This window comes from Marmota monax, unplaced genomic scaffold (genome assembly GCF_021218885.2).
Source record: "Marmota monax isolate L192 unplaced genomic scaffold, Marmota_monax_Labrador192_F-V1.1 WCK01_AAM20220418_F8-fsc00047, whole genome shotgun sequence".
Lineage (NCBI taxonomy): Eukaryota > Metazoa > Chordata > Mammalia > Rodentia > Sciuridae > Marmota > Marmota monax.
In genome coordinates, this window is record NW_026692072.1 from 1,479,375 (window position 1) to 1,504,493 (window position 25,119).

The 25,119-nt window shown below is 49.4% G+C and overlaps 1 protein-coding gene across 5 annotated transcripts in view; it reads right to left on the minus strand.

Moving 5' to 3' along the window:
• Elf5 (E74 like ETS transcription factor 5) overlaps nt 1-24,661 on the minus strand; it is a 37,765-nt gene extending 13,104 nt beyond the window's left edge. Inside the window, exons 1-2 of one of the 5 annotated variants that reach the window (XM_058583208.1) lie at nt 24,252-24,661; nt 7,140-7,264 (exon numbers count right to left, since the gene is read on the minus strand). In XM_058583208.1, coding sequence (XP_058439191.1) covers nt 7,140-7,264; nt 24,252-24,337 — 211 coding nt within the window. In that variant the 5' untranslated portion in view covers nt 24,338-24,661. Of the gene's footprint in view, nt 1-7,139; nt 7,265-11,354; nt 11,861-13,482; nt 13,598-22,239; nt 22,297-24,251 lie in introns of those variants that run through there. The other 4 variants (XM_058583205.1, XM_046455904.2, XM_046455918.2 and 1 more) reach the window with 4 other exon arrangements.
• Between the last annotated feature and the right edge of the window lie 458 nt (nt 24,662-25,119).

Here is a 25,119-nt window from a genome sequence, read left to right on the forward strand (position 1 = left end):
CTTAGGACAGAGCCTGGATGATTTCGATACTATTCTTAACTTTATCATTGTGTCCCTACTTTATGTGATGCAACAAAATCTGTGTTAGGAATACGTGGTAGCTAAGGCAGGTTTAGTCCCTGTCTCTTAGGAGGCCACAGATGAGGAACTTCAGGGTCAATGAGAAATGTCATAAGATACCCTGGCCAGTGTGTGGCAAAGCTGGGATCTGAATCCCAGTCTGAACATGGAAGTCACTCCCTGCCCTTCCCATCCAATCATACTGGTCCTCAGAGGGTCAACACAGAGAAGAGACAGAAAATGAGAAGAGAGGCAGACAGAGCTAGAGAGCAGGAGATGGCTAAGGGGGAAGGCAGAGAGCAGAGGACAGCGAAGGTGTCTGGTTCAGGCTGTGTGGATGACAGGAAGGGTCCCTTGAGTTAGATTCCACAGCAAATTAGTGCTACTGCTATTTCCACTTTCAATCCTACATCCACTGCCATTGGCCCCAACACAGCTGTGGCACTTCTGAACCAGTGAGGGAATGGTCTCCCTGACCTTCCAGGGGCTACTGCTCACCAAGCACCCACTGCATGTCACGAAGGTGCCACATGTCCTTGGTGACACTATCTCAAGTCTCTCAAATTCTCCCAATAACCCTACCAAGTAGGTGAGATGGGGCTGTTTCACAGAGGTGGAAACTGAGGCTCTCCTTAAAATTCAAAGTCCTTCCAGAAACTTCTTTTCTCATCATGAAGTAGTTTGAGGGGCAGTAGATTTGTTTTGATTTATTTAAAAATTTTAACCAGAATTTCACACGCATGTCAATGAAGGAGTCAATATTCCTCCAGGCTGGTGAAGGCTGATGTCATTGCTTCTACCTGGTGGGTGAGAAGCGTGAGGTGGCCAGGAGGGCTGAGAGTCCCCCCTCCCCTGCTCTTGCTCCCTGGCTGCTGGCTGGGGCCGGCCTGTCAGGCACATGGCGGTCACCACACGCGTGCAGGAGCTCCTGGGATAACAGGGGCCAAGCCCAAGTCAGTTCTGTGCTTTCATCTACTGATTTCTGGCTTGAGTAAATCTGAGGGGCCTTTGGACGTTCCTGGTTTCCTGATGAGAGATGTTTATGAGCCTTGACATTCTTCAGACGCTGGTCCCGCTGGGCCCTGCTGGCTGAGATGGCTATCGGTGTGTGACCGTGGGAGGCCACAGCCTACTTTTCTGCTCATGGGAAGGTTCCACCGAGTCGCTCTTCTCTTCCCTTCTCCACTTCTACCACCTTGCTATTTTCTTTGGCACTCAAAGGGGACCATATTGTTTCTGGAAGCCAAGAGGGCCTCAAGGATTCGGAGAAGTGCCCGGGTGGGGGTGGATGCTGACACTAGGCAGGTGTTGCTGGCCTGGCTCCCTGTTCTCGGCTGCTCTGGGAGGCAGGCTCAGCCACAGAGCAGGCTTTGTGTGCAGCTTGGGCCCTGGCGGGCAGCTGGGGGCCAGAGCCAAGAGTGGCTGGCTCCTCGTCAGCACAGCCTCCCACAGCCCAGAGCTGAGAGGAAGGCGGTTGTCCTCGGGGACATGAAGGAGGGCCACAGGGCCAACACCCAGGGGTGGTTTTGGTGGTGGTGTGTTTCCATGGTCCCATCCTTGGGGAGGCTGAGGGAGGTGAGAAGGCCCGCCCTATCCACCCCTGCCACCCTGCGTTCCCTGTCACAGCCCGTCCATTCCTTCAGGTTGCTCCATGGCCTTTCCACAGGTGCTTCTCGTCCCCTTCTGCCATCTCTAGCATAATCCCCGCTCTTCCCCTCCCCTCAGGCGCCCTTCTCAGAAGTGCTCAGAGGACTCACAGCACCTCCCTCCCCAGACCTTGGACTCTGCCCACCCTGAATTGGGGGTACGGGGAGCCTGACCCAGACCACAGCTGGTGTAACAGGGTGACCAGTGATTATCACCTCCTGTTCCAGATGAGGAGACTGAGGTTCTCTATCCCCCTAAGGTCACGGTGTGGTCAGTAAGGGACACTGGGCCCACGCCAACCAAGGGCAGTGCCTACCTCAAAGAATGACTAAAATAAGATTTGGGTCAAGAAGGAGAAAGATCTGTCTGTCTGTCTGTCTAGTCTAGATTTGAAAAATCAGAAAGCGGATGGAGAGATGGTGATGCCAGTATTTCCAACCCCAGCGAATGACATAAAGAAGACCCTTCTGCTACTTGGAAGAAAAGAATTCAGGGAAGATAAAGGATGAATTCGTACATCCGCACATCTATCACCTTTAAGCAAGTGTATTTTAGAATGCCTAGAGTTTTCCTTAATGAAACTATCATCCTAAAACATCAGCTAAACTTGGTGGGGAAACTGAGCTCTGCGGCCCTCCTGCTGTGTCTCCGGTTGAGGCTGGCCAGCAGCCTGTGTCCAAAGGCCACTATTAAGTAGCAGGCTGTGTCAGCTCCTTTGAAGTCGGAAGTGGGTCAGGACACCTTGAGGGCCAGGTGCAAAGGGAGGGACGTTGGGGAGCTAGAGGGAGTTTTGGCAATTCTGGGGGAACTCTCATGGTGGTAACATATCCTGGGAGGTATTTAAATTCTGAAGGACTTGAGCTCTGTCAGGGCTGAGCTGGTGTTCTCCAGTGCTCACAGCATTGGCAGGTAACATCCATGCCTGAAGTGGCCCCCCTGGGGACACTGGGAACTGGAAAGGGGACCGTTGCTATTCAACTCCCCTTGCAGGATGACGTTTGTTCTCAGGGAAGGGAGGTTTTCCTCGGTCTAGCTGAGGGACACCAGAACAAAGTCAGCAGAGGGCTTGGTGAGGGGGAGGCAGACAGTCTGCCTCAGAGGAGGCCTGAGCCAGGCAACTGCAGCCCATAATTAGCATGATGTATTAGCATAGGGAGTTGGGAAAGTGTTTTGCCCCAGGCGGCCCTAAAGAGCGGTGGTGGGTGAACTGGGCAGCGAGGAGGGGCACCATCAATTGTAGCTTTGTCACTGCAAGAAGGACTTTATGAGGGAAAACCGGCACTGATAGGTAAACTGCTTCCAGATTCCTCCTGGAGCCAGGCTAGGCCCATCCAGTGGGCTGTCTTGGCTTCCCCATCCCAACCTCTGGAATGACTCAGACCATGAGATGGGAAAAAGAAAGCCCAGGAGCAGTGTAGGAAATGGGATGCAGGAAAGAGGAGGAGAGCCGGCTGGGATCTGCCAAGGGCCATGGCTTGTCAGGGTGAGTTAGGGAGGTGCAGAGAGGGCCAAGCCTGGGGGGTGTCGGGGCCACGCTACCCAGAGGCTCAGATGTGTAGAGGAGGAAGCAGAAGCAAGGTCCCCTGGGATGTGACTGCTGCCACAGGGCGCCCCAGACTTCCAGATGATTTTGTGTTTGATTATACGGTTTTGATATAGAAGTTCTGAGACTCTTAACCTTTGTATCTTATCTGCTCTCAAACATCTCTACCCAAGCACATGAATCTTGTTAAGAAAAGCCTGTGTGGGATCCAAATGCCTCTCTCCCTGATTTTCTGGCTCAGTGATTTTACTTTTTTTTTTTCTTTTTAAAAGTTCTTTCTTAAAATAAAATCTCACATTTGATTATGATAGCTAACATATTTATTGTGTGCTTCACCTATGCCTGTCATGCTAAGCCCTGTGTTTTCTCATGTTATACTCCCCACATGCTATGAAGTCTTCTACGGTTACATGTCACAAATGAAGAAAGGAAGTCTTCAGGTGACTTTTTGGTGAAGGGTAGAGCTAGGAGTGGGTCCTATAGGTGTGTTCTAACTCCTGCAGCCAAACCTCGATACCCACTGTGCTTTACTGTCTTTAGAAGTCAAGTGGAGGAAACTGCTGGAGGATGGGGGTGGAGAGGGTGGAGCATGAGTCCAGTTGTCATTGGGACCTAGCTCTCTTCTAGGGTGTGCCCTGAGGTACTGAGAACCCCTAGAAATGCCCCAGCCTGGAAACCTCTGCTACAGACAAAGTGAGATTCCAAAGCCCAGGAGGTCCCTGGTGTAGGCACAGCCACCTTGGCAGTCAGGGGACAGGTATGTGGGATGTGGAGGTCTAGGTTAGAGCTCTAGGAAGTCAGGACTAGGCTAGAATACTCAATGACTCATCACAGGACTGACTCCTGGAACTTGGAGAAAAAAAATCTTTTAAAAATAGTGTATGTTGGGGCTGGGATTATGGCTCAGTGACAGAGTGCTCACCTAGCATGCGTGAGGCACTGGGTTCGATCCTCAGCAACACACACACACACACATATATATATAATAAAGATATTGTGTCCACCTAGAACTAAAAAAAAATTTAAAAAATAGTGTACGCATGTGAAATGTACGCGCCTCTTCAACTTGAATACATTTTCACTATTGATAATTCTTTATTTTGAAAAAGCCAAATTCAAGGTCAGGGTGAGTTATGCAATTCTAGGGAATTTTGCAATTTGTGATTGTCTCCCTTTCAGCCTGTGGTGCAGTTGCATGAAAGTTCCCTTCAAAGAGCGAGTTGGAATCCTTTGTGGGCAGCTCATCGGGGCACAGTTTCAGCTGTATCTGCTGAAACCATTTGGGGTATTTTCCTCCCCGTCCTCTCCTAGACATCATCGATCTAGGGGAACATCATTTCTCTCTGGCTTTCCCTCCCTTTGGTTGCAATGTACCTACTCTGTCAAAAATTCTGAATTGGGAAGGTTGCGATGGAGACCGGTGTGGCTTTTGTCCAACGTGAAGAGTGAGGAGAGGTGAGAGACGGCTGGCTGTCCCTGCACCTACCTGGGGACTAAGAAACGTTCCTCCTATGGCAAGCCCTCACCGAGTGCTGTCACCTTGCTAAACATCAGAAATCTCATTCCCTCCTCCCAAGGCTAGGAGGCAATTATTCTTTCAGCAAAGGAAAATATATCTCAAAAAACTTGTTGCAAGACACGGGGCTGGTGAACAGCAGTGCCAGGACTTGAAGCCAGACTTGCACAGGAAGCTGCCATTAGGTCCACACCAACGCAAGCTCTGATTCAAGACAGAGGTCCCTGTGAGGTGGGCGAGGACCTCGGAGAGATGCCTCAGAGCCACACAGCACTGAAAGTTTGCAGAGGTGCCCAGGGGCAAATGTGCTGTCCTTGATGCTTCCCTGGTAGAAAGTGCTTTTGTGGAAACTTGGACCAGTGCACCACCTCTCTGGGTGGCAATGTCCTTGTCAGAAGAGGACAGGAATGTACCTCCAGGTATTCTTCCCACCATGGGGACCCCGAGGAGAGCCAGAGACCGTGAGGCTCACCTGGCTCTGGGCAGCTCGGAGAGGTGTCCACTCAGACTGAGCTTTCATGCCCAGCTTTGACCTTTAGGAGGTCAGCTTCTGAAATACAGAGGGCCCGGTGACTTATCAAAAGCCATGTGTGTCGGCAGGGAATGTTAGGACCCAGGCCACTCCTGAAGGACATTGTGTTGACGTTGGCCTCACACCTTGTGGAAATTTCTATTCTCTTAAGAGTGGGGGAAAGAGAAGGCTATGAATGTGATGTTGCTAGATGCAGGATTTAGAGAAGCTTCTGGAAGGAATCCTAGCCATGACCTGGCCTTACCTTCTATTACACTCATAAAAATGCAAAGGCCTCCATGGGGAAGGCCGTGTCTGAGAATCCAAGACTTGGACAGATTTAAGCCACACTGGCAATTTCATGGGTGACTTACTCCTTTTTGATTCTTCATTTTTAAAAAAATTGGGGAAAAATAAACAGAACAGGAAACTTACCATTTTAACCCTTTTTAAGTGTACAGGTTGGTGACATCAAATAAGTTCACATTGTTGCACAACCATCAGCACCATCTAGCTCTAGAACTTTCTCATCATCCCAAACTGGAACGAATGACCCGTCTTGTAAACACTACATGTGCTGGCCACGTGCCAGACCACAGCCCAAATGCTCCACAAATATTAACTCATTTCAGGCTCATCACCACCCTACTAGGTAGGCACCTGTGATCCCCATGGGGCTGGTGGGAGGTTTGGGGCATGAGAGGGCGAGAGAGTGTCAAAGCCAGACCTCATATTGAGAGCACCTGGATCTCGATGACCATGGAACGTGAAGCCCAGAGCCTGGGCATGGTGCCTGCAGGTCATTGAGGTTGTTCCCCCTGCTGACGCCCCAGCTGCCACCCAGGAGAACAGGCAGGGAGGGAGGTCCTGCAATGGCCTGTCACCCTCAGGTCAGGGTGACATGAGGGCTGGCCTTATGCCTAGGTGGGACACGTGGGGGAATGGGGACCTGACAGCTGTCACTTTCCCCTTTAGATTTAACCTCTTACCCCAATTTCAGGGGAAGGAGGTGGAGTACATTTCTCACTGTGTTTCTGGGAAACCATGTGCTTCTTAGGCTTGAGGAAGAACTGTGTTATGTGTCTGAATGATTCAAGTCCAAATGCAACGATCTAGATCTTTCTGAAGATGGCGAGAGATTTTGTGAGTGTGTGCATGGGGTGGGTATAGGACTGCATGGTGTGGGTGAGTTCCTAATTGTGTGTGTGCAGCCCTGGCCTGTGGTCCCAGAGGTGGGGGCTTCCCTGTGGTGGTGGACACTGTGTTGCAGACTTGGAGGCTTGGCCCCTTCTGGGCACTGCCTCTGGACACCAGGTTGGACTCCACTAGGCCGGCGTTTGCAGGGTTAAGTCTCACTGAGGACTGACACTTGGTGAGGGCTTGCATCACTGCCTGGGGTGTGCACCTGCCGGGCCAGCATTCGGCCAGGGTTGCTGTGATGTGCAGTCATCCAAGCACTCAGGGACAGAGGCCCTCAGAGAGTTTCTGGGGCAAAGCTCAGTTGGCCTCCCTCTGGCATGAGATTTGGGCAAGTTCTCATGGTTTCTTCTCAGGTGGAGAAAAATGGGCTGAGAGAGAGAGGAGGAAGGGTGAGGAGGAAGGCCTGGGAACAGCAGAGGGACGCAAGTGGACTGAGCACCTGATATTCCACACAGGACTTGGGAGAGTTTCGGGTGAGGATTCTAGTGTTTCCTTTCTGCAAGAGGCTGCCTGTCCTTCCACCTGGGCCTCCCCATCCCAGCCTCCATCCCAAACACTGCCATTTCGAGGCCCCAACACAGCATTGTCGTCTGCCCAAGGCCAGCACCCCCTTCTGGAGCCCCTCCCAGCTGTCTCAAACGGTCCCCTCCAGGTGTACGTACCTGTCTGATGCTCAAAGGCAGGATAATACTCTTCATTGCTGAACAGATCGGTCCACGACATCAGGGGGTCACAGAAGGACGTGTTGGGCAGGAAGGTGCTGTGTGTCACCGAGTCCAACATCACCCTGCAATGGCAGAGAGGCTGTGAGGAGGTGCAGGGGGTGGGCTCTGGAAGCCACACCAGGTGGGAGCTCCCAGCAGGGCAACCTTTGGTTTTTGAAAATGACACTGGCCAGGCACCCCTCTAACTGCTGGTCACAGTGGTGCTCTTTAATCCTCTCCACATCCTGTTTATCCCCATTTTGTAGATGAGAAAACTGAGGGACAGGGGTGGAGATAATCGCCCGAGAAACAGAACTAGAAAGTGGCAAAGCTGGGACTTGGGGATGGAGGCTCTTGCTGTGCCATCCTGCCTCTTAGTGACCTTGGCTGACCCTCGGAACTCTGACATATGCTGGCTAGCAATATGCTCCTGAGTATAGTGCAAGAATTGCTATGTAGGATTATATCCCAAATTCTGAAATCCTTAAGTTTGACAACTGAAAGTGTGTGTGAGTGTATGAGTGTGAGTGTGTATGTGTGAGTGTGTGAGTGTGTGTGTGTGTGTGGGGGGGGCACAAGCACATGTGTATTTGGTACACTTATTCTCCAGCAAAACACCACTGAATTGGTGGTACATATTTTTATGTGTGTTTGTATAAACACACATGTGCATGTGCACATATGTAACAGTGTATAAAACTATTTGTCATATGATTCTAGAACCAGTAACAGTTTTATTTATTCCATCCATGTAGTGACTAGGATTCACTGCAGAGTTATGAATGTGTTGGAGGCGTCTGAGTCCCTGAAGGGTGATCTGCATTCTGGGGTGTGTGCACTGCATTACCTAAGACCTGAAGGCTTCTGAATTCTGCAGCACATCTGACCCCCAGGTCTTGGAGAAGAGCATGTGTCACTGTCACAAACACCACACTTTGGGCTCCATGCACTTTGGGTACATTAGCGTTTTAGCTTCATGACTCCTGGCCTCCTCAGAACAACTACTCTGAGCTAGGACCTGGAAGTGGGGTGTGTGAGCTGAGGGGTAGAGGCGCTGAGATTTCGGGCAGCAAGGGCAGAATCAGCCAACTGGTAGGCAAAGGATCCTCAGCACCACATAAAAATAAAATAAAGATATTGTGTCCACCGAAAAACTGAAAAATAAATATTAAAAAAATTCTCTCTCTCTCTTTAAAAAAAAATGTATTCACTCAACTTCTCTGATTCTTGAAATAATGTTAATGCGACAGTCCCTTTCCACGTGTACAGAGGGCACAGCAGCTCGGGATCACTGCACTGGTCAACATCAGGGAAAAGACTAGATTCCAAGTCCTTGGATAAGGAAAGATGGAATTCTAAGACAGTTAGGTTTTATCCATCATCTAATCCAATGTCTTCAGTCCACTCTTTAGGCATTTGCTACTATGATAATTTCACTCCATCTATATACTTCTAAGCACCATTATTTACTTAAAATATTTTAAAAAAAATCCACTCCCTTTTTGTTTTAACATAAATGTTTACTTACCATAAATGGAAAGTTAGTGTTCTTTCAATGTACATAAAATAATACATAAGCATTTAAATAGGAATTGCTCATTCACGCACCTCCTAGGTCAGAGGTTAGCAAACTATAGCCGGCAGGACAAATCCAACCTCCCACTTACTTTTAAATGCAGCCAAAAATGATTTTGTATTTTAAAATAAGTACCCATATTATCATAATATCATTAATTTTGTTGACTGGCCCGTAAATCCTAAAACCTTTGCTATTTGGATCTTTGAGAATGAGTCTGCCAACCTCTGGCCAGAATCATCTTGTCGGTGGTGTGAGTACCAACATTGGAACATAGTACATTTGTCTAATCTCTCCTCTCACCTGCCACTTTTCAGGGAAGGAGGTTGAAGCCCCACGGAATGTGTATAACTTTCTCAAGGTCACACAGCAAGAGATGGGAGAGTTAAGAAGGTGGGAGGCCCTATGTTTTCGGACTCTTGACGTATCTGCTTCCTTGCTAAAAACAGTTTCATAGCAATACTAAGAAGGGCTGGGATTGTGTGAATCTGGCACCAAATCCTTGGGGATGTTCACAAATCTGCCACCATCATCACCATCGTCGCCACCTGCATCATACAAAGACCTGCGTTCTGCACATAAACGAAGAACCGAGCTTGGATACCCTTTCTGGGCCAGTACCCACGAGTCCCCAGACCCCAGTAGGAAGACTTCTCTCCTATGCCTGGACAGGGTCATGGGCCTGGAAGGATGACCATGGATCTCCCCGGGGAGCCTATCAAACACAAGTCAAGGCTGCCAGGGTTTGGAACTCCGATGTTCCCACGGATTGGCCCATTTTATATCCTAAGTGAAGGTGGAGTGTGAGCGGGTGTTGGAGGGCAGGGTGAAGAAGGATGAGAGGGAAGGGCCCCTGGAATCCAAAGTCATTTCTGCTTTCTGGACGAGACTTCAGAAAAGTTCTTCTAAGTGAAGGTTAAGGATGAAAACATGCCCCTTCACTCTTGGGCCAGAAGGCTCAGAAAACTGCAGAGAAAGTTGGCAGCCCTCTGCCATGACCTTCATTGAGTGTGGAGCAAGGAGAGGAGGACCCCAAAGGCAAGAGAACAGAACACAGTCCCCAGGCCCTCAATGTCCACAGGGCGTCCTCCAAATACAGAATTTGACCACAACTTCAAGTGAGATCTTCCCAGTCAATGCCTGACAAGTAGCATTGGTATTTTCTTTCTTTCTTTCTTTCTTTTTAAGTCATTAGGTAAGTTGAATTTAATCATAAAAATATTAGGGACTTTTTGGATCAATAGGGTATTTACCTCCTTTAAGGATTTTCCCCTTTCTAGTCCAGCCCACTAGACTTGATCTGTAATCTCTCCAGCGCTGTGCACACGCCGTATCTGATTCCCTATGGTAATTCCTTCTATGGCAAATTAGACCCATTAAGTTTTCTTAAAGGGCTCTCTCAAGTGCACAACATGCGATTTTCCTTCCATAATTATTTCTTGCATTTTGGAAGAAAATGTCTTTTATGACTGCAGCAAAGTACCCCCCCACCCCCCCTCTTCTTCCTTTTTTGCTGTTGCAGTAGGAGGAGGTGCTATTGAGTCTCAGCTCAGCACAAAAGACCTCGGCTTCTTAACCAGCATGTACCAGGTGGGCAAGCTCAGCGATAATGCCTGCTTTGTTGAGCACCTCCTCTCTGTAGGCCCTCTAAGGTCCTTGCAGTAATTGGACATTTTGGCTCTTATAGACTTTCTAATGGCAGTGGAGTGGGTTGGGTGAGAAGGAGCAGGTGTGGGGCCCCCTTTCTCAGTGAGGACATCTGAGGCCCAGTGATATGCAAGCCCAGGCCTGAGGTTAGATTAGCCATTCTCCAGGAGGGATGGTGAGAAAAGACTAGTGGACGGAGTGAAAAGAAGGTCAAGAAGCACTAGGTTATGTAGACCTAATGACCACTCAGAACAAGAATGGAAGGTCTAGAAAATTCTTTGACCCGTAGGTCTAGCAACGCTTTGCTTTCTGAGGCTGATTGTCATCCTGGACTGAGCCTTGAACTTGGACTCATGATTCTGCCCCTTGCACTTTTCCAAACCTTAGTTCTGGTAGACTTAGTTCTGGTAGACTTAGTTCTGGTGGGTAGACTTCCAGACGACCCCACGTTTGTGATAGTCTGCAGCCTCCACCTGACTGAGCCAACACATCCAAACTTGGGGTGTATGCACACCCTCCCACCTGCATCTGGATGTAGATTGAGAATATTTGGATACTGTGGTTGGACTTTACTCACCAAATGGGGGTAAAGTCTGACTAGTACAACCACAGGTTAGATTCATAGCTCTGAAAAAGCCCTCTGATGACTTCTTCCCCCTTCTCTCTATTTTCTTCTGAAATGCAAGAAATAATTATGGAAGGAAAATAGAAGCCCTTTACCTTCTGCCCCAGTCTGGGAATCTCAGGACGGTTGGAGTCTTTCTCCGGGGTAGCAGGGTGCTCTGCCTGCTCTAGACTCTCACTTACTGCCCACAAACAGACACACTGTGGTGGGAATCAGTTTCCCCCAGTATTAGTTACTGTTCTAGCTGCCGGGTCAGTAGAAAAGGATTAAACACGATTAACACAAGGTGGAAGAATCAGGCATGAGAAAGACCGGCGTCAGGTACCTTTGGGAGTGAGACAGCGATGGTATGCAAGCTGAGGTCCCCTGATGCCTCTGGTGGCTTCCTAGCCTGTCTCGGAGCCAGCTTACACACCGACGGCCCGCACAGAGGGTCCACCCAGTCAGGACAGGCCTGTGTGCTTCTCACCCCCTCGCGGACCAGAGGCAGCAATAACAGGTGCAGGGCCCATGGCCTCAGCACCCAGGCACCTCTGCTCAGCCTTCCAGAGAGAGGCGAAGGAGAAAACCACCCAGCCTTGGCCAGTTTACCAGAGGAGGAAAATTCCTTCCTGACCCTGGCGGGGATCATCAACTTTGCTCCGGACATGTGACCAAAAATCTACCCAATTAAGCACCTACACATTGGCTGTTTATGTATCAAAACATCGCCGGATAGAACAAGGCCACGCAGGTGCAAACCGCGGACCAAAGGGGGCTGAGAGGACCTTCCCCAATCCGACCATCTGGGCAGTGTGGCTGGGAAGAAAAATATTTTCTTCCTCCCAAACCCCTGGGACACCTGAGTGTCCACTGGGTCCTGAGCCTTGTGGGGGAGGCGGAGTCAACTTCCCACTCTTCAGTGGGAAGGGGGAAAATTGAGTGGGATATTTCAACAGTTGCTGTGAAAGATTGTGGGTTGGGCACATGAGTGTTTGCTCTGGGAGAAACCACAGCCACCCTGAGAGCCAAGCTGGCGGCTTATCAAGCGAGTCCTCATTTTTCTTCAACTTGCTTAGGGAGTTTGGTTGTTTGTTTTTAGCTGTTTTTTGGAAGGTGCAGCATAGACCCATAGAAGGTACGCCATATCGTTTGCTGTGGGGCTTCAACACAAAGTCCACCTGTTTTGCATTGGCGCGGGGGGGGGGGGGGCATTTAATTCTACCTCGGCCACTCACGAGGCAGGAGACACAGATCCCATTTCCTACTACTCCATCTGCTCAAATTCTTGGTTTGTATTTTCATACCGCTGTGCTATATCAACATTCACGACCATCCCCGAGCTCCTGTTCCCTCACCCTTAAAATGGGAATTTTCACATGAAATCCTTAGAATGTCCTAAGGATTTAATAAAATGAGTTAATATATTATGCTCACTCGAAGACTGGCATAATATCTGCATCCATTCCTGTCCCAGAGAGAAAAATCAACCACCGTCAACATACCGAAAAATCGCTACTTTGGCAATGTCAGAGAGAAGAAGACAATGGCACAGGAAACTCCTGTCAAATACACCTTGACTCATGAAGAAAGATTCTCACAGAGGACACGAAGACCACAAAACCCAGCTTTCACTCGGATAAGCAAATAACCCATTTTCCTGAATCTTTAGACCAAACCACAAAGCTGTCTTCCTAAATCACGGAGCCTTTGGGGACTTCAGTTCTCTCAGCTGTGAAATGAAGAAGTCCTACCTAATGATCTGTGACACCCTTCCTTTCCAGTTCATGAAATTCTCAGCATGTTCATGCAGATATGGATGCGGGTCCCCAGCTTGTGTCAGGAGGGAGCATGCGCTACCAGTTGCTGCCAGCAGGGGGAGAAACACAGGAAACCCACATACCCCAGGGAAGACAGTGGAAAAAAACCTTCACCATTGCCTTTCTGGAAATATACTACTCTAATGGGGTGTGAGAGGGTGAAGTGGGATTCCTTTAAACTCTTTTGTACAGAAAAATTCCTAAAAAATGCCCCAAACTGTAACAAGGCAGTCCTCTGTGTCTGAGGGTGGGGGCAGGCCAATGGGGGATCTGAGGAGTCCAGTGCAGGTATGGGGTGGGGGGCTCAGCTTGAAGCTGAATTTTTGTCTGTGTACAGACAGCTTTAGGAAGGGTGGAGGGTGGAGCCCCTGTCAGCATTCACTCTCAGTTCCCTCTACTTCTATCAAGTGATCCAGGGGAACAGGGGCTGGAGAGAGGGGGTGGGTGGCCCCATAGCCTGGGGAGGGAAAAATGTCCCTCTCAGGCAGGCAGTGGCATCTGAGTCAAACAGCTCCCGGGAGGCACTGTGACCGCCTAGTCACAGTGGGCTGGCGCTGGAACTGGAGACTGAGAAACAGACCCAGGTCCTGGGCATAGCCTCTGAGCCCTGATGCCCCTTAAGGTTCATCCAAGAGAGTAAAGAAAAGTGCTTACGTGAGGACAGCGGTTGTAGGTCCAGAGACAAGTGAAGGCAGGCGCTCCCGGCACCAGCAGACCTTGGAAAAAAGGCACCTGTAGCCTTGTGATATAAGTGACACCTACAGACAGGTTCGTTTGGTTTTTCAGGTTTATGCACAGCCCCTTTGATGACGGTGACATACAGTGTGACATGCTCCTTGGAGGGGGGGGGATGGTGCTCACATGCAGAAAGTTTACCTTTATCCTGCTTTGTACCCAGCTCACTCACCCCCTGGTCCAGGGGATTCAGTAAACAAGCAGAGAATTCTTGCCTCTGGGAGATTCGTAAGATCCAGCGTGTGCTGGGGAATTCTTGGGGCAAAGCTGGAGGGGGGAAACTCAGAAATCCAGCCCTAGTGCCTGTCTGTGTCACCTCTCCCCTGGGGCTGGCTGAATCCTATGCCTTAGTATGTCCTATCATTTGCCCTTTTTCCTGTGTGATAGGAAGGAAGGGTGGGGCAGTGTGGGGTAGTGGTTAAGGATGCCAGTTCTGCAGTGAGATGCTTTGGAGGGACTCAGAATTTGAATCCATTTTCTGGCTGTGCCACTCAGAATAAGTTAATGAGCCTGTCTGAGCGACATCAGTCAATGCAAGGAATGACCTCTGTTCTTGGGCTGCTGGGAGGGCCATCTAAGATAATGTCCTTAGCTGCTATGCTCCCAGTACTTCCTTTACCCGGCACATTGATCTGAGTCCCCCCTTCTTTACCATTTCTTCCAACCTACCCCTTTCGGCCAGGTAAAGGGCACAGGTGGCTTGAGAGACCTTCACTGGGCTTTTCCACTGTGAGCACCAGTGCGATTATCAACCACATGAATTTATTCAACGTGTCCACATCTGGACACACGGAGCCACCACGTGGCTCCTCGCCCATGCCCTGTTCCCCAAGAGGACAGTCATGTGTCCTCAGCGGGTGGGCCAGGGGCCCTGACCTGGCTGCCGGCTTTCTCTTCTCGGGTGTCTCTCTGAGAACTTAAGGCATTTTCAGGCCTTCCCTGGGGAGCAGAAACTCAACCTAATTTAGATGGTGAAACAGCCCCAGGTCAGCTGCAGGGCGAGGTTTACAACCTCTGCCTTCCCAGCGGGCTCCTGGCGGCCAAGACATTGTGTCCAAACTGCAGGCTCCCAGCTTTAAAGGGAAAGCGAGGGACTGGTTTGTTAGGTTTTCTTGGGAACACTGGGCATGGGCACAAACATGCAAACTCACACTGGAGCTGGAGCAAACAAAAGGCAGTTCATTCAAGGATTTAGGTGTCATCATGGAAAAGTTGCTAAAGAAAGATAAGGGGACAACCTGGGCTGCGGGCTTGGCTCTGTGACCTCGGGCAAGTCAGGCAGCTTCTCTGGGCTTCATTCTCTCCATGGTAGAGGGAGGAAGGGGGATTAAGATAGTGATTTTCAAACTGAGTCCTGAGGAACCCTAGGGGTTCCCCAGAGCCCTCATAAGGGGTGAGAGGAAGGGTGTGGAGTGGGGTTGGATTCTGAATGCCACCCCCCCCCCCACCACCCTTGTGACTCAGTAAGAGCATCTCAGCTTTTCTATAAATCTTCTGGGTAAGATTTCACTTGAACAAAAGAATCTGCACTTAAAAGGACTTTGCAAATAACTGGATTAGATGGTCTTGGGATTCCTGTAAGCTCTAAAGCCCTGAGACTTCTCTTTCCTGCTTGGTCTCTAGGGCCCTCTCTCAGTCCTTCCTGCTGAGCACTGTCCCATCTTCTCCGTGTCGCTATGTGTTCATTTTTCACAGTGGAGATGTTATCGGGGAAAACATATTAGTGTGATAGTATTTTTAGAAAAGAGCCTTTTGGAGAAATCACATTTTTTCTACACTCTCTGGGCTCGATTATTCTCCAGGAAGCAGTTCTCTGGCAGAGGACGTGTCTGATGGCAACCGACCATCTCAGAGTCCTGAACGCACAAGGCAGCATCTCTGGGTGACTGTGTGAAATTACAGGCTTCTGACCAGTGGATAAAAGGGATGATTAAGATAAAACCAAAATAAAAGAGGAATTGAACTCTAATTAAAGTTTAAGCATCATACGTAATCTAAATTTGATTGGAATGGAGATCTTGGGTGATCTCAAATACTACACTTCTCACAACTGCGTGACGAATGTCGGATGCAGAAAAGAGATGGGGCTTGGGGAGGAGGAGGAGGAGGAGGAGGGCGAAGGCCTGCAGAGGCCGGAATGGGGCATTCAGATTCCCCAGCCTGTTCTGGTGTCACCATGTAGCAATAACAGGGAACATTCCTGGGGCTTAATCTCATAACAGAGTGATTAAACAAGCTGACTCTGGAGGGAGACTCCCCGGGTTTGAATCCCTGCTCAGCCATTGCTGGCGGGGTACACCTGGGAAGCAGATGGAGCATTTCAGAATTCCAGTTGCCTCATCTGCAAAGTGGGGAACCCATCAGCTGTAGGCTGGTTGTGTAGCTTAACGATTTAAAACACGGGGAGTGCCGAGAGCCCTGAGTGTGGCTTATCTGTGTTTTGTCTTGTGACATTCCTAACATTAAATTTTCACGGATCTTCAACAAGGTTGGAACATCTCCATTTTACAGATGAGGAAACTGAGGCACAGAGAGGTTAAGTAACTTGTTCATGGTCACATGGTGAACAAGTGGTAGAACAAGTATTTTATTCTAGACTGCCTACTTCCAGAGCCCATCCTCTCCACTGCATGGCCTACCAGTTTCTGGGTGCTCCTGGGCTAGTTCTTTGGTGGTGGGGGGGGGATCACGTAGGTATGGAGTGTCTACCAAGCCAAATATCATGCTGGCTGGCTCATCTGTCTTATCTTGGTCATTTTTACTGAAATACTGGAGAGTAGCTATCATTTCCTTTTTAAGAGGAGGAAACAGAAGTAACGTGCTTATTGAGGGCCACCCAGCTGGTTGGTGACCAGCCCTGGGTCGACCTCAAGCCTACCCAAGTGTTAAAACTGGACTGTGGAAACAGGAGCTGGCTTCTCTGCTTCTGCACTGGCCTTGGCACTTGCCTCTCTGGACCCCTCCCTCTCCATTGGCCTGAGGTCCCGTGTCTCACGGTCATTGCCAGCACAGTCTGTCTCTTACTTGGGGTGGAAATCCTGGGACCTCATGGGATCTTGTGCCTGCACGGTTCTTGGAACAAAAAAGACACTGGGTACAGACTCACATCAAGGAATCCTGTGTTCAAGGGACGTGTCGCTATGGGACAGGGTGGGGTCCCATCGAATGTCCCACCCAGTTCTCTGCTGGATGCAAGGGGCTCCATGTCTCTGCCACTTCTAGAACCTTCCCTCCACGCCAGTGTTTCCTCTTCCCCCAAACCTGCCACATTGACCTCCCCTGCAAGAGGCGGCTCAAAACCAAAGTGAAACAAAAGAAAGGTTTAAGTAAACCGTGGCAGATGCTGTTTGGTTCCATCTCCCGATGTCATTTTAGAAAGGAACCTACTGGAACAGTTGTATATTTTCTATGCTCTGTTGGCTCAAATACTTAAGAACAAAGTTTTCTGTCCCTGGATGTGTGGACAGCAAACTCCTGGCACCTGCTGCCTGCAAAACATTAGGTGAGCCCCCCCCCCCCATGTCTTGGGTCTCAGTTTCCTTATCAGGACCTTGTCTGTGATCACTCCTGGTACACAGTGGACTTTAGTAATGGCAGTTGTGATAACGGGCCATGGAGAGAGATGCCGATGTTGATTGAGATCCCAACCTTTGAGATTACCGTACCAAATAGGGCGACGTTGCTTTGCCACAGGGAATAATCCTACCAGCTGCCGTTTGCTAGCCTTTCCTGGGTGCCAGGAACTGTCCCGGCAGGGTCCCTGCAGGCTGTGTGTATTCAGTCATTTAATTCTTACAGCATTCCTACAAGGTAAGTATCATTATCACCACCTGAAATTTGTTGATGAGGATACGGGTTCTGAGAGTTCAAGTAACTCGCCCAATGTCACACAGCTGGGGCTGGATTTGAGCTGAGGTAGGCCATTATGCTATCATTTGGTACTTCTCGGGGAGGCAGAATGTAGGCTGAAGACCTACCAATGTTTTGGGGTACCCCCAGATGGCTGGCAGGGCCCTTGAGAGCAAAGACAAGAGTTGGAGACCTTTTGTGCCCTTAAATACTAGGCATGGACCTGAGGACAAATAGATGCTTCAGCAATTCTGGATTGTACACGCTCAGATTTCTTTCTTGTTTTCTTTTTGGGTATCCTCCTGTGTCTAGCTCACTCTTTAGTTCTCCACACTGTCCATCCTCCTGACCAGGAGCCCCAATTCAGTTGAGAACAACAGTGAGGTGGCTCCCTAATTTAGGAACCCTTCCTTGGCTATGAACCTTCCGGAAGCATAGAAGGCATCTATATGGATCTCCAGCAGAGAAGGCATCACGGAGGTCAAACTCTGGCAAAGACGATGGTTGGCAGAAACTTAAGGAAAATGAAAACTACTAATGAAAAATAGCAGAAGCTGATTTTGTTAAGATGCATCACGGAAAAAGAGTGATTTCCTAAAGTTTAATTCTGATGTTTGGGAAAGAGTTGGCACAGCTTCCTGGCTCGATTTCCTCTCCCCCTTTCTTTCAGTATGGGAAGTCAACCTATTGAGGATTTCCAGGGTTTGGATCAGAAATTTGAATCTGGCTCCGAGAGAGCATAGATCTGAGAGGGTAGGGGAGGTGACCCTTCTCAGGGGAGGGCTGTTGAAGCAGCCTTTTCCTTTGTCTTCCTATTGAACCCCAGTGCCTCGGCAGGCACGAGCTTGCATTCTGAGATTTTTGGGGGTGACCATTTGAGAAAAGGTGGCCCTGACTTCTAGAGCCACTCCATGCTGCCGGTTAGAGGGTGAGTTGGGACCAGTGGCGCCACCATTGAAATCCCCATAGCGAGTGAGCCTGTCCCTGCAAACATGATTAAGGAGCTCAATTCATCTGGAGCCTCACTAATGAAGGTCAACAACGGATAATCCAACATTCATTTTTTTTTTGCCACGGGGTGGGTACCGGGGATTGAATTTGGGCACTAGGCCCCTGAGCCACATCCCCAGCCCTATTTTGTATTTTATTTAGAGACAGGGTCTCACTGAGTTGCTTAGTGCCTCGCCATTACTGAGGCTGGCTTTGAACTCAAGATCCTCCTGCCTCAGCTTCCTGAACTGCTAGGATTACAGGCATGTGCCATGATTCCCAGCCTCAACCATTCATTAAAGCCTGGATCTTCCCACAGGCAGGCTAGCCCTGAACTTGCAGGGTGAACTTGACTTTCTGAACCCGTTTGCTCACCTGCTGAGTGGGAATGAGCACTCAGGTAGCCTGACAGGTAGCCAGTGTGTGACCACGCTGGTTTTCCTATCCCCAGACCAAACTCCTCTCTCCTGTCAGTCACCATACAAAGGCATGGGGGTGGAAGGGCCTGGGGACAGAGGGTGGCAGTTGAGGAGGGATGGTGGGGAATTTACGATTGGATCCATGTGGATCTATCCTCATTGATTAACCAAACATTATCTCTAAGATTCTGTGGATGATATTCTTTACCATGTTTATTTACTTAAATAATAATCTTGGGGAGGGAACACACTGTTAAATGTACAGATGGATTAGGAAACTTATCTTTTTTTTTTTTTTTCTTTTTATACCAGGTATTGAACCCAGGGGCACTCAACCACTGAGCCACATTCCCAGCCACCCTACCCCCCACCTTTTTTTTTGTATTTTTAGTTAGAGACAGAGCTCACTGAGTTGCTCAGGTCCTCGATAAGTTGCTGAGGCTGGCTTTGAACTCGTGATCTTCCTGCCTCTGCCTCCCAAGCCTCTGGGATTATAGGTGTGTGCCATAGCGTCCGGCTTAGGAAGCTTATCTTGATTACAGAAGTATATATCAAATATTTGAATTTGGTAAATATAGTCATAAAAACCCCAATAAATGCAACAAGGTAGCATTATATTTATAAATAAGAGCAATATAAAAAAGAGTAAAACCTAGATATGGCCTTTGAGGAACAGATACCTTAACACAGAACTCAAGAGGAAATATTTAATAATTTCAAGAGGCAGGAACTTATAGGACTTTGGGGGAGAAGAGGCTAATAAGGTCTGGGGCCATCTGAAAAACAACAACAACAACTTCTTGTGGGATTTGGTATTTGAGCTGAGTGAGGAAGGGTTGGGATAACCTACTAAAAACGGATGCTTATTATGGGCCAGACTCAACAACAGCAGCAGTAGGGGCTATCATTATCCCCATTTTACAGATGAGGAAACTGAGGCTCAAAGGGCTTCAGTCATTTGCTCAGGGTTATCACCTAAGCAGCTGTACCAGGATTCAATTCTGGGGTCACCTGACTCAAAGTCCAGGCTACTGACCACTCACTGTGCTGCGTGGTGCCTGGGGTGACCAGAGGGGAGGCTCTTTCCACGGAAGGGAGCTTGGAGGTGCAGGGGAGGAGGGGAGGAGTGTGGCTACCCAGATGCCTACTCAGCAAGGGTCGGCTTAGCCTCACCTGTCCCCACCTGGCAGCCCCGGCCTTATGAACAAGCGGCCTCTAGCCCATGGATGGGACCTCATCCTTGAGGAAACCTCGGATTTTGTCACTCTGCAGGGGCAACCTTGTGCAGGGCAATAAGTGGAGACTCGACCACAAACTTTAGGTCTGTTCTTACTCTTGCCTTACTTTCTTGCTTTACTGAGAGTCATACTGATGTTTCTTATGGGTTCTTGCTTGGTTTTCTTCTTCCGTCAGCTCTGAGCTAATAGTTTTTTTTTTTTTAATAGTGGCTTTGCAATATTTTGCCGCCTTCCACAGTTTCATTTGTCATGAAAAGCTGGGCGCCGTGGCGCATGCCTTAATCCCGATGGCTCTGGAAATTGAGGCAGGAGGATTCTGAGTTCAAAGTCAGCCTCAGAATCTTAGCAAGGCCCCAAGCAACTTAGTGAGACCTGTCTCTAAAATTAAAGAAAATACAAAATGGTGGGGCTGTGGCTCAGTGTTTAAATGTCCCCGTGTCCAATTCCCAGTACCAAAAACAATACCACCACCCCCACCACCACAAGTTCAAAGGAATAAATTACACTCTAAAATTTCCTAAGGTTGGTTCTGATCAGAAACTCATTTGGAGAACCAGTCTCCATGGAAAACAGAGTCGTGTATGAAGGTAGGAATTCTTTTTTTTTTTTTTAATGAAAATCTTGTGTTTTTGGTTTATTACTTTAATACAAAGTTTGCCATTATGTCCCATGAGGAATCCAATGGTTCCTGGTAGGTCTGAGGGGACAGCCCTCAGGCTGGGAAGCTTCCCAGTCTCACCATCAACATGGACTCACTTGTGTCTTGAGCTTGCAGACCAAGGGAGGCTCCTCTTAGGAACTGACTACCCCCAAGATACGTGCCCAGGGTCCACAGCCTTGGTGTTATCATTGAGCCCAGGGAGTTCAAGTGAAGACAGGTGTCTTCAAAGTCCTAACTTCACTCTCACCCACATCCCTTTTTATTATAACTACGTTTTAATTCCTTCTCGGTGTGTGAAGGCAGATGGGTGGAACAATACTTCTCTTGGAGTTGACAGCTGGCCCTGTGGCTCCCCTTGGAACAACGTAATTAAACAGGTTACCATGGTGTTGCTAAGAGTAAAAACCAGATGCAAAGACCACTAAGGAACAGCCAGTGTTAGAAAGAACTAATAAGACTTTAAGTCGGATAGATGTGGGTTTGGATTTCAGATCTCCATCTTTAGCCAAATCACTTATCTTTCTGAGCCTCAGTGTCCTCTTCTGAAAATAAATGATCCCTCCAAAAAGTTTTGCTGACTGTTAAGTGAGATAATATAACATAAGAACTACTTAGCCCAGTGCCTGGCACCTATTAAATACTCAGCAAATTATTATATCATCATCATCATAATACAATTATTATTAACCCAATCCAAGTCTCAGTTTCCTAATCAGCAAAATGAGAACAATGTTAGCTGCTCCCTAGATCCAACCAAAACAATATGAGTGTATACATCTGGCACATAATTAGGTACTCATATATCCATTTGTTCATTTTTAGTTTCTTTCCTGGAACTCATCAAAAAAATGATGAACCTGGGTAAGGAGGTCACTATATCTGGCCAATTGTCCTTAAGTAGCTTAAATGGAACAAGGTTTTCATACAACATTCATTCCTTCACCCAACTCCCCCCTCCCGACTTCAAAGTGCCCTTTTGGGAGCAAAGAAGGTCCAGGAATCCAAGGGGTCACCACAGACCTGCCAACAGAACTGCCTCTTGGTCGCAACCAATCCAGATGGCACCACCTGCATCTCTCTGCACAGGCCCTGGGGGTGGGACTTTGGTGGGGTCACCTTTCTGAAGTCCCCATGGGAGAATGTGGGCCACCTGCCTCGACGGGAAAGAAAACAGCCACTTGGGCTTTCTGGCTTTCAGGTTGTGTCCACCCCCAGGTTACAGCTGTCACTTCAAGCAAAGTTCAAGACAGAGGGCAGAATTTGCACCAGGGCCTCTGATGGGAGGTAGTGGTGTTGGGGGCACAATTCTGGTCAAATGTTCCAGGCCACATGAACGGTGAGTTGCATGAGCCAGCAGACATGGGGCATTTCCCGAGAAGGCACCTAATGCTTCGAGTAGGTTGCAGGGGAAGGGCAGGGTGACCAGACCGGCTCTGTGCCTGTTCCACAGGCAGCTGCCTAGCCTTCAGCCTCACTTTAGGGGCCCCAGCCTTGGAGTGTCACCCAACACCCATCTCACCTCTGATGCTTCATAAAGTCGAAGTTAGACCTGCAGACTTCCACAGAGAGCTCCAGCATCTGAATCCCACAAAGTTCATTTCTCCTACTCAGGGGTGAGTGGAGTTGACTTTGGGGTCAGTCCATACAATATGGAGGGGGATCCCTGCCTGTTCAGGATCCCTCAGAACTGACAAAGTGACTTATGGTGATGGACACCTAAGACAAGCCAAGTTGGATCTGAAGACAAGATTTGAAAATGTGGCCGAGCATGACCAAAGAGGATAACTGCAGGTGGAATTTGCAAACAGGGAGCTCTGTGGTCCCCCACCTAAGTCTGAATATAGGAAAGCCCTTTTCTGGGGGGTTGGGAGAAAAGGTCTAGTGGAGATCCAAGGTCTAGTGGAGAAACAAGAACTTGGGTAAACACACACACACACACACACACACACACACACACCATTCTGCTACCACACACAGTCCTGCCTCTCTCACACAGAGTTTACTTAGCATGTAGACGTTACTCCCAGCCACATGTGTGTCATTCTGTCCTTGGACCCCGTCCCCCCCTCCATCACATAGACCACACAGCAGATTCCTCCCTCCTCCTCCCCCATGCACACATTCTACACACAATCATCAGATAAACACAGTCCCCTTAGGAAGCTGATTAATAAAACTATTTTATCTATAATTACACTTGACTGATAATAATGTCCTGAGAGCCTGCTGGTTAGATTGTAACATCCAGATTAGGACTGAACTCCCTTTGAACTCTGGCCACACTCCTGGTCTCTCCAGCTCAGAGATTGCAAGCGGCTCTAGGTGGATTCACCCCATGGAACCAGGAGGGTAAGTGGAATTCCAGTTCTCCTGGCTCCTCTTTTCTCTCCCGGGGTTGTACAGATGATATCTCTTAAAATACATGGCCCCAACCAGGAGGAAGGCCCCCATCCAAGTCCAACCTCCAGCCCTCCATCCGGGACCTCCGTGGGTCTACTTTCAAACCAGGCTCACTCTCAGACTCATGGAGAAAACGGCTCTGAGTTCCTCTCTTGAAGACGGGACACTCAAAAATAGACAGTTTCATTCCTGGGTCCCGGGCTTTTGGGGACAGACTCCAGTGAGCCATAATTAACTCTTTCAAGTCTTCACAGTGCTCGGTGAATAGTAAAATATCTGCTTCTTTATGATGTCAGGCTGTATGGAGGCCATGAGGAGGCCTTTTGGGCTAATTACATGTTGGAACGAGGTTAACGACGTGCCAGAGATTCTTTGCGTGACTCCTCTGACATTGACAAGTCACTTGGTAACATGCTAGGGCTAAAGACGGTGACTGTTTTTAAACAAGGCAGGGACTGGAAACTGAGCCACGCAGACCTCTACCGTCTTCTCTAACCTAGTCCCTCTCTGGTCCTCCCAGGTTCCAGGAATTAAGAGATCTCGATTTTAAAACTGCCATTCAAGGTCGGGGGTCTAGAGGTTTCCAACCACATTCCCATGGATCCCATTTTCCAGCAGCTGAATTTAGCCAAGGGAGAAAATGAAAACTCACTCCCCAAGCGATGCTTTGGGGCCAAGCAGAAGGCATGTCTGTGCAGATACGCAAGGTGGCACTGCATCAGTGAAATGCCCAACGCACGGGAATGAGTTCTGAGGCCAGCCAACGTCACAACCCCATCCTGCAGATGGGCACACCAGTCTGAAAGTCACACAAAGAGGCCCAACGGCTCCTCCTCGTCCATCCTCCTAGCTTGGCCTAGGCCACTTACACCAGGCAGAGCTGTCTCCAAGGGAGTCCAGCCCAAGCTCAGACACCAGGTGCAGCTTGGCAGACGCCCCACCACCCCTTATTTGGTTGAGATTGGGTAACCATGAAGCTCACAGTCAACCTGGAGGGGAAGCAGCCCCAGAAGACCATGGTGCTCTGCCCCTTCAGAGTGGTCACGGGGCTGGTTAGCACTGAGGCAAACTGTCCACTGAACACCTGTGTCCCTTCCGCCCCCAGGGCACCATGCACACTTGGTCACCCACCTCAGCTCATTTGTCCCACCAGGCTGGGCTGGACTCAGGTCCTCCGATGTTGTCATCACCGTGGCCTGTGACGGCCCCGGCTGCATGGGCCCCTCCTCCTCAGTGAGGACACCGCATGGCTGCCTCCAGGCAGGTGACACCTCCTCTGGGTGTCCCGGCCCTGAGCAGCCTCCCAGGTGCAGCAGGGTCCTGGAATGGCAGCTGGCGTCTGGCTCTTCCACCTCCACAATGCCCAGATGTCAGCAGAGGGTGAGGCGAGGCGCTTGCTTTGACGGGAGCGTCATGAGAGAGAATGAGATGGGGAGCCAGAGACGGATGCCGGGCTCTGGCTGCACGTTGCCCGGGCTTGAGGTCTCCAGGGAGGCGAGGCTCGGCGTCCAGAGGAGCCAGGGAGAAATGTGTCAGACTGAGCTTGTCAGCACCTCAGCACCCTGCCAAATAGTAATTATCAAAGCCTCGTGCCACCCAGGAGAGGGAGGGCAATATTTTTATCCCCATTTTATAGAAGGGTAAGTGGAGGCCCAGGAAGTCAGACAACCACTTTAGCCAGTCAGTCAGAGGCTAAACTTGGCCCCAAGGGGAGCTGACTCAGAGGTTACCACTGGAGCTTGGGTGAAGCCAGGCCTTTGGGGACAGCCACAGGCAGCTCTGCTGGATGGCAGCTGGGGGTCTGACACTTGTGGGAACCCCCTGCCCTCCTTGGGGCTGAGCAGGAGGCTTCCTTATCTCTGCCAGCTCGGTCTCCTTCCTGCCCTTATCTACCTCTGCTTTCCAGTCTGGCGCATTTGGCATTTGTCCAGCACCCCCCCCAGGGGGCAGCGCCTGAGACACTGTGGGACCCCGACTTTCCTTGGGCAGCTGGGTTAGG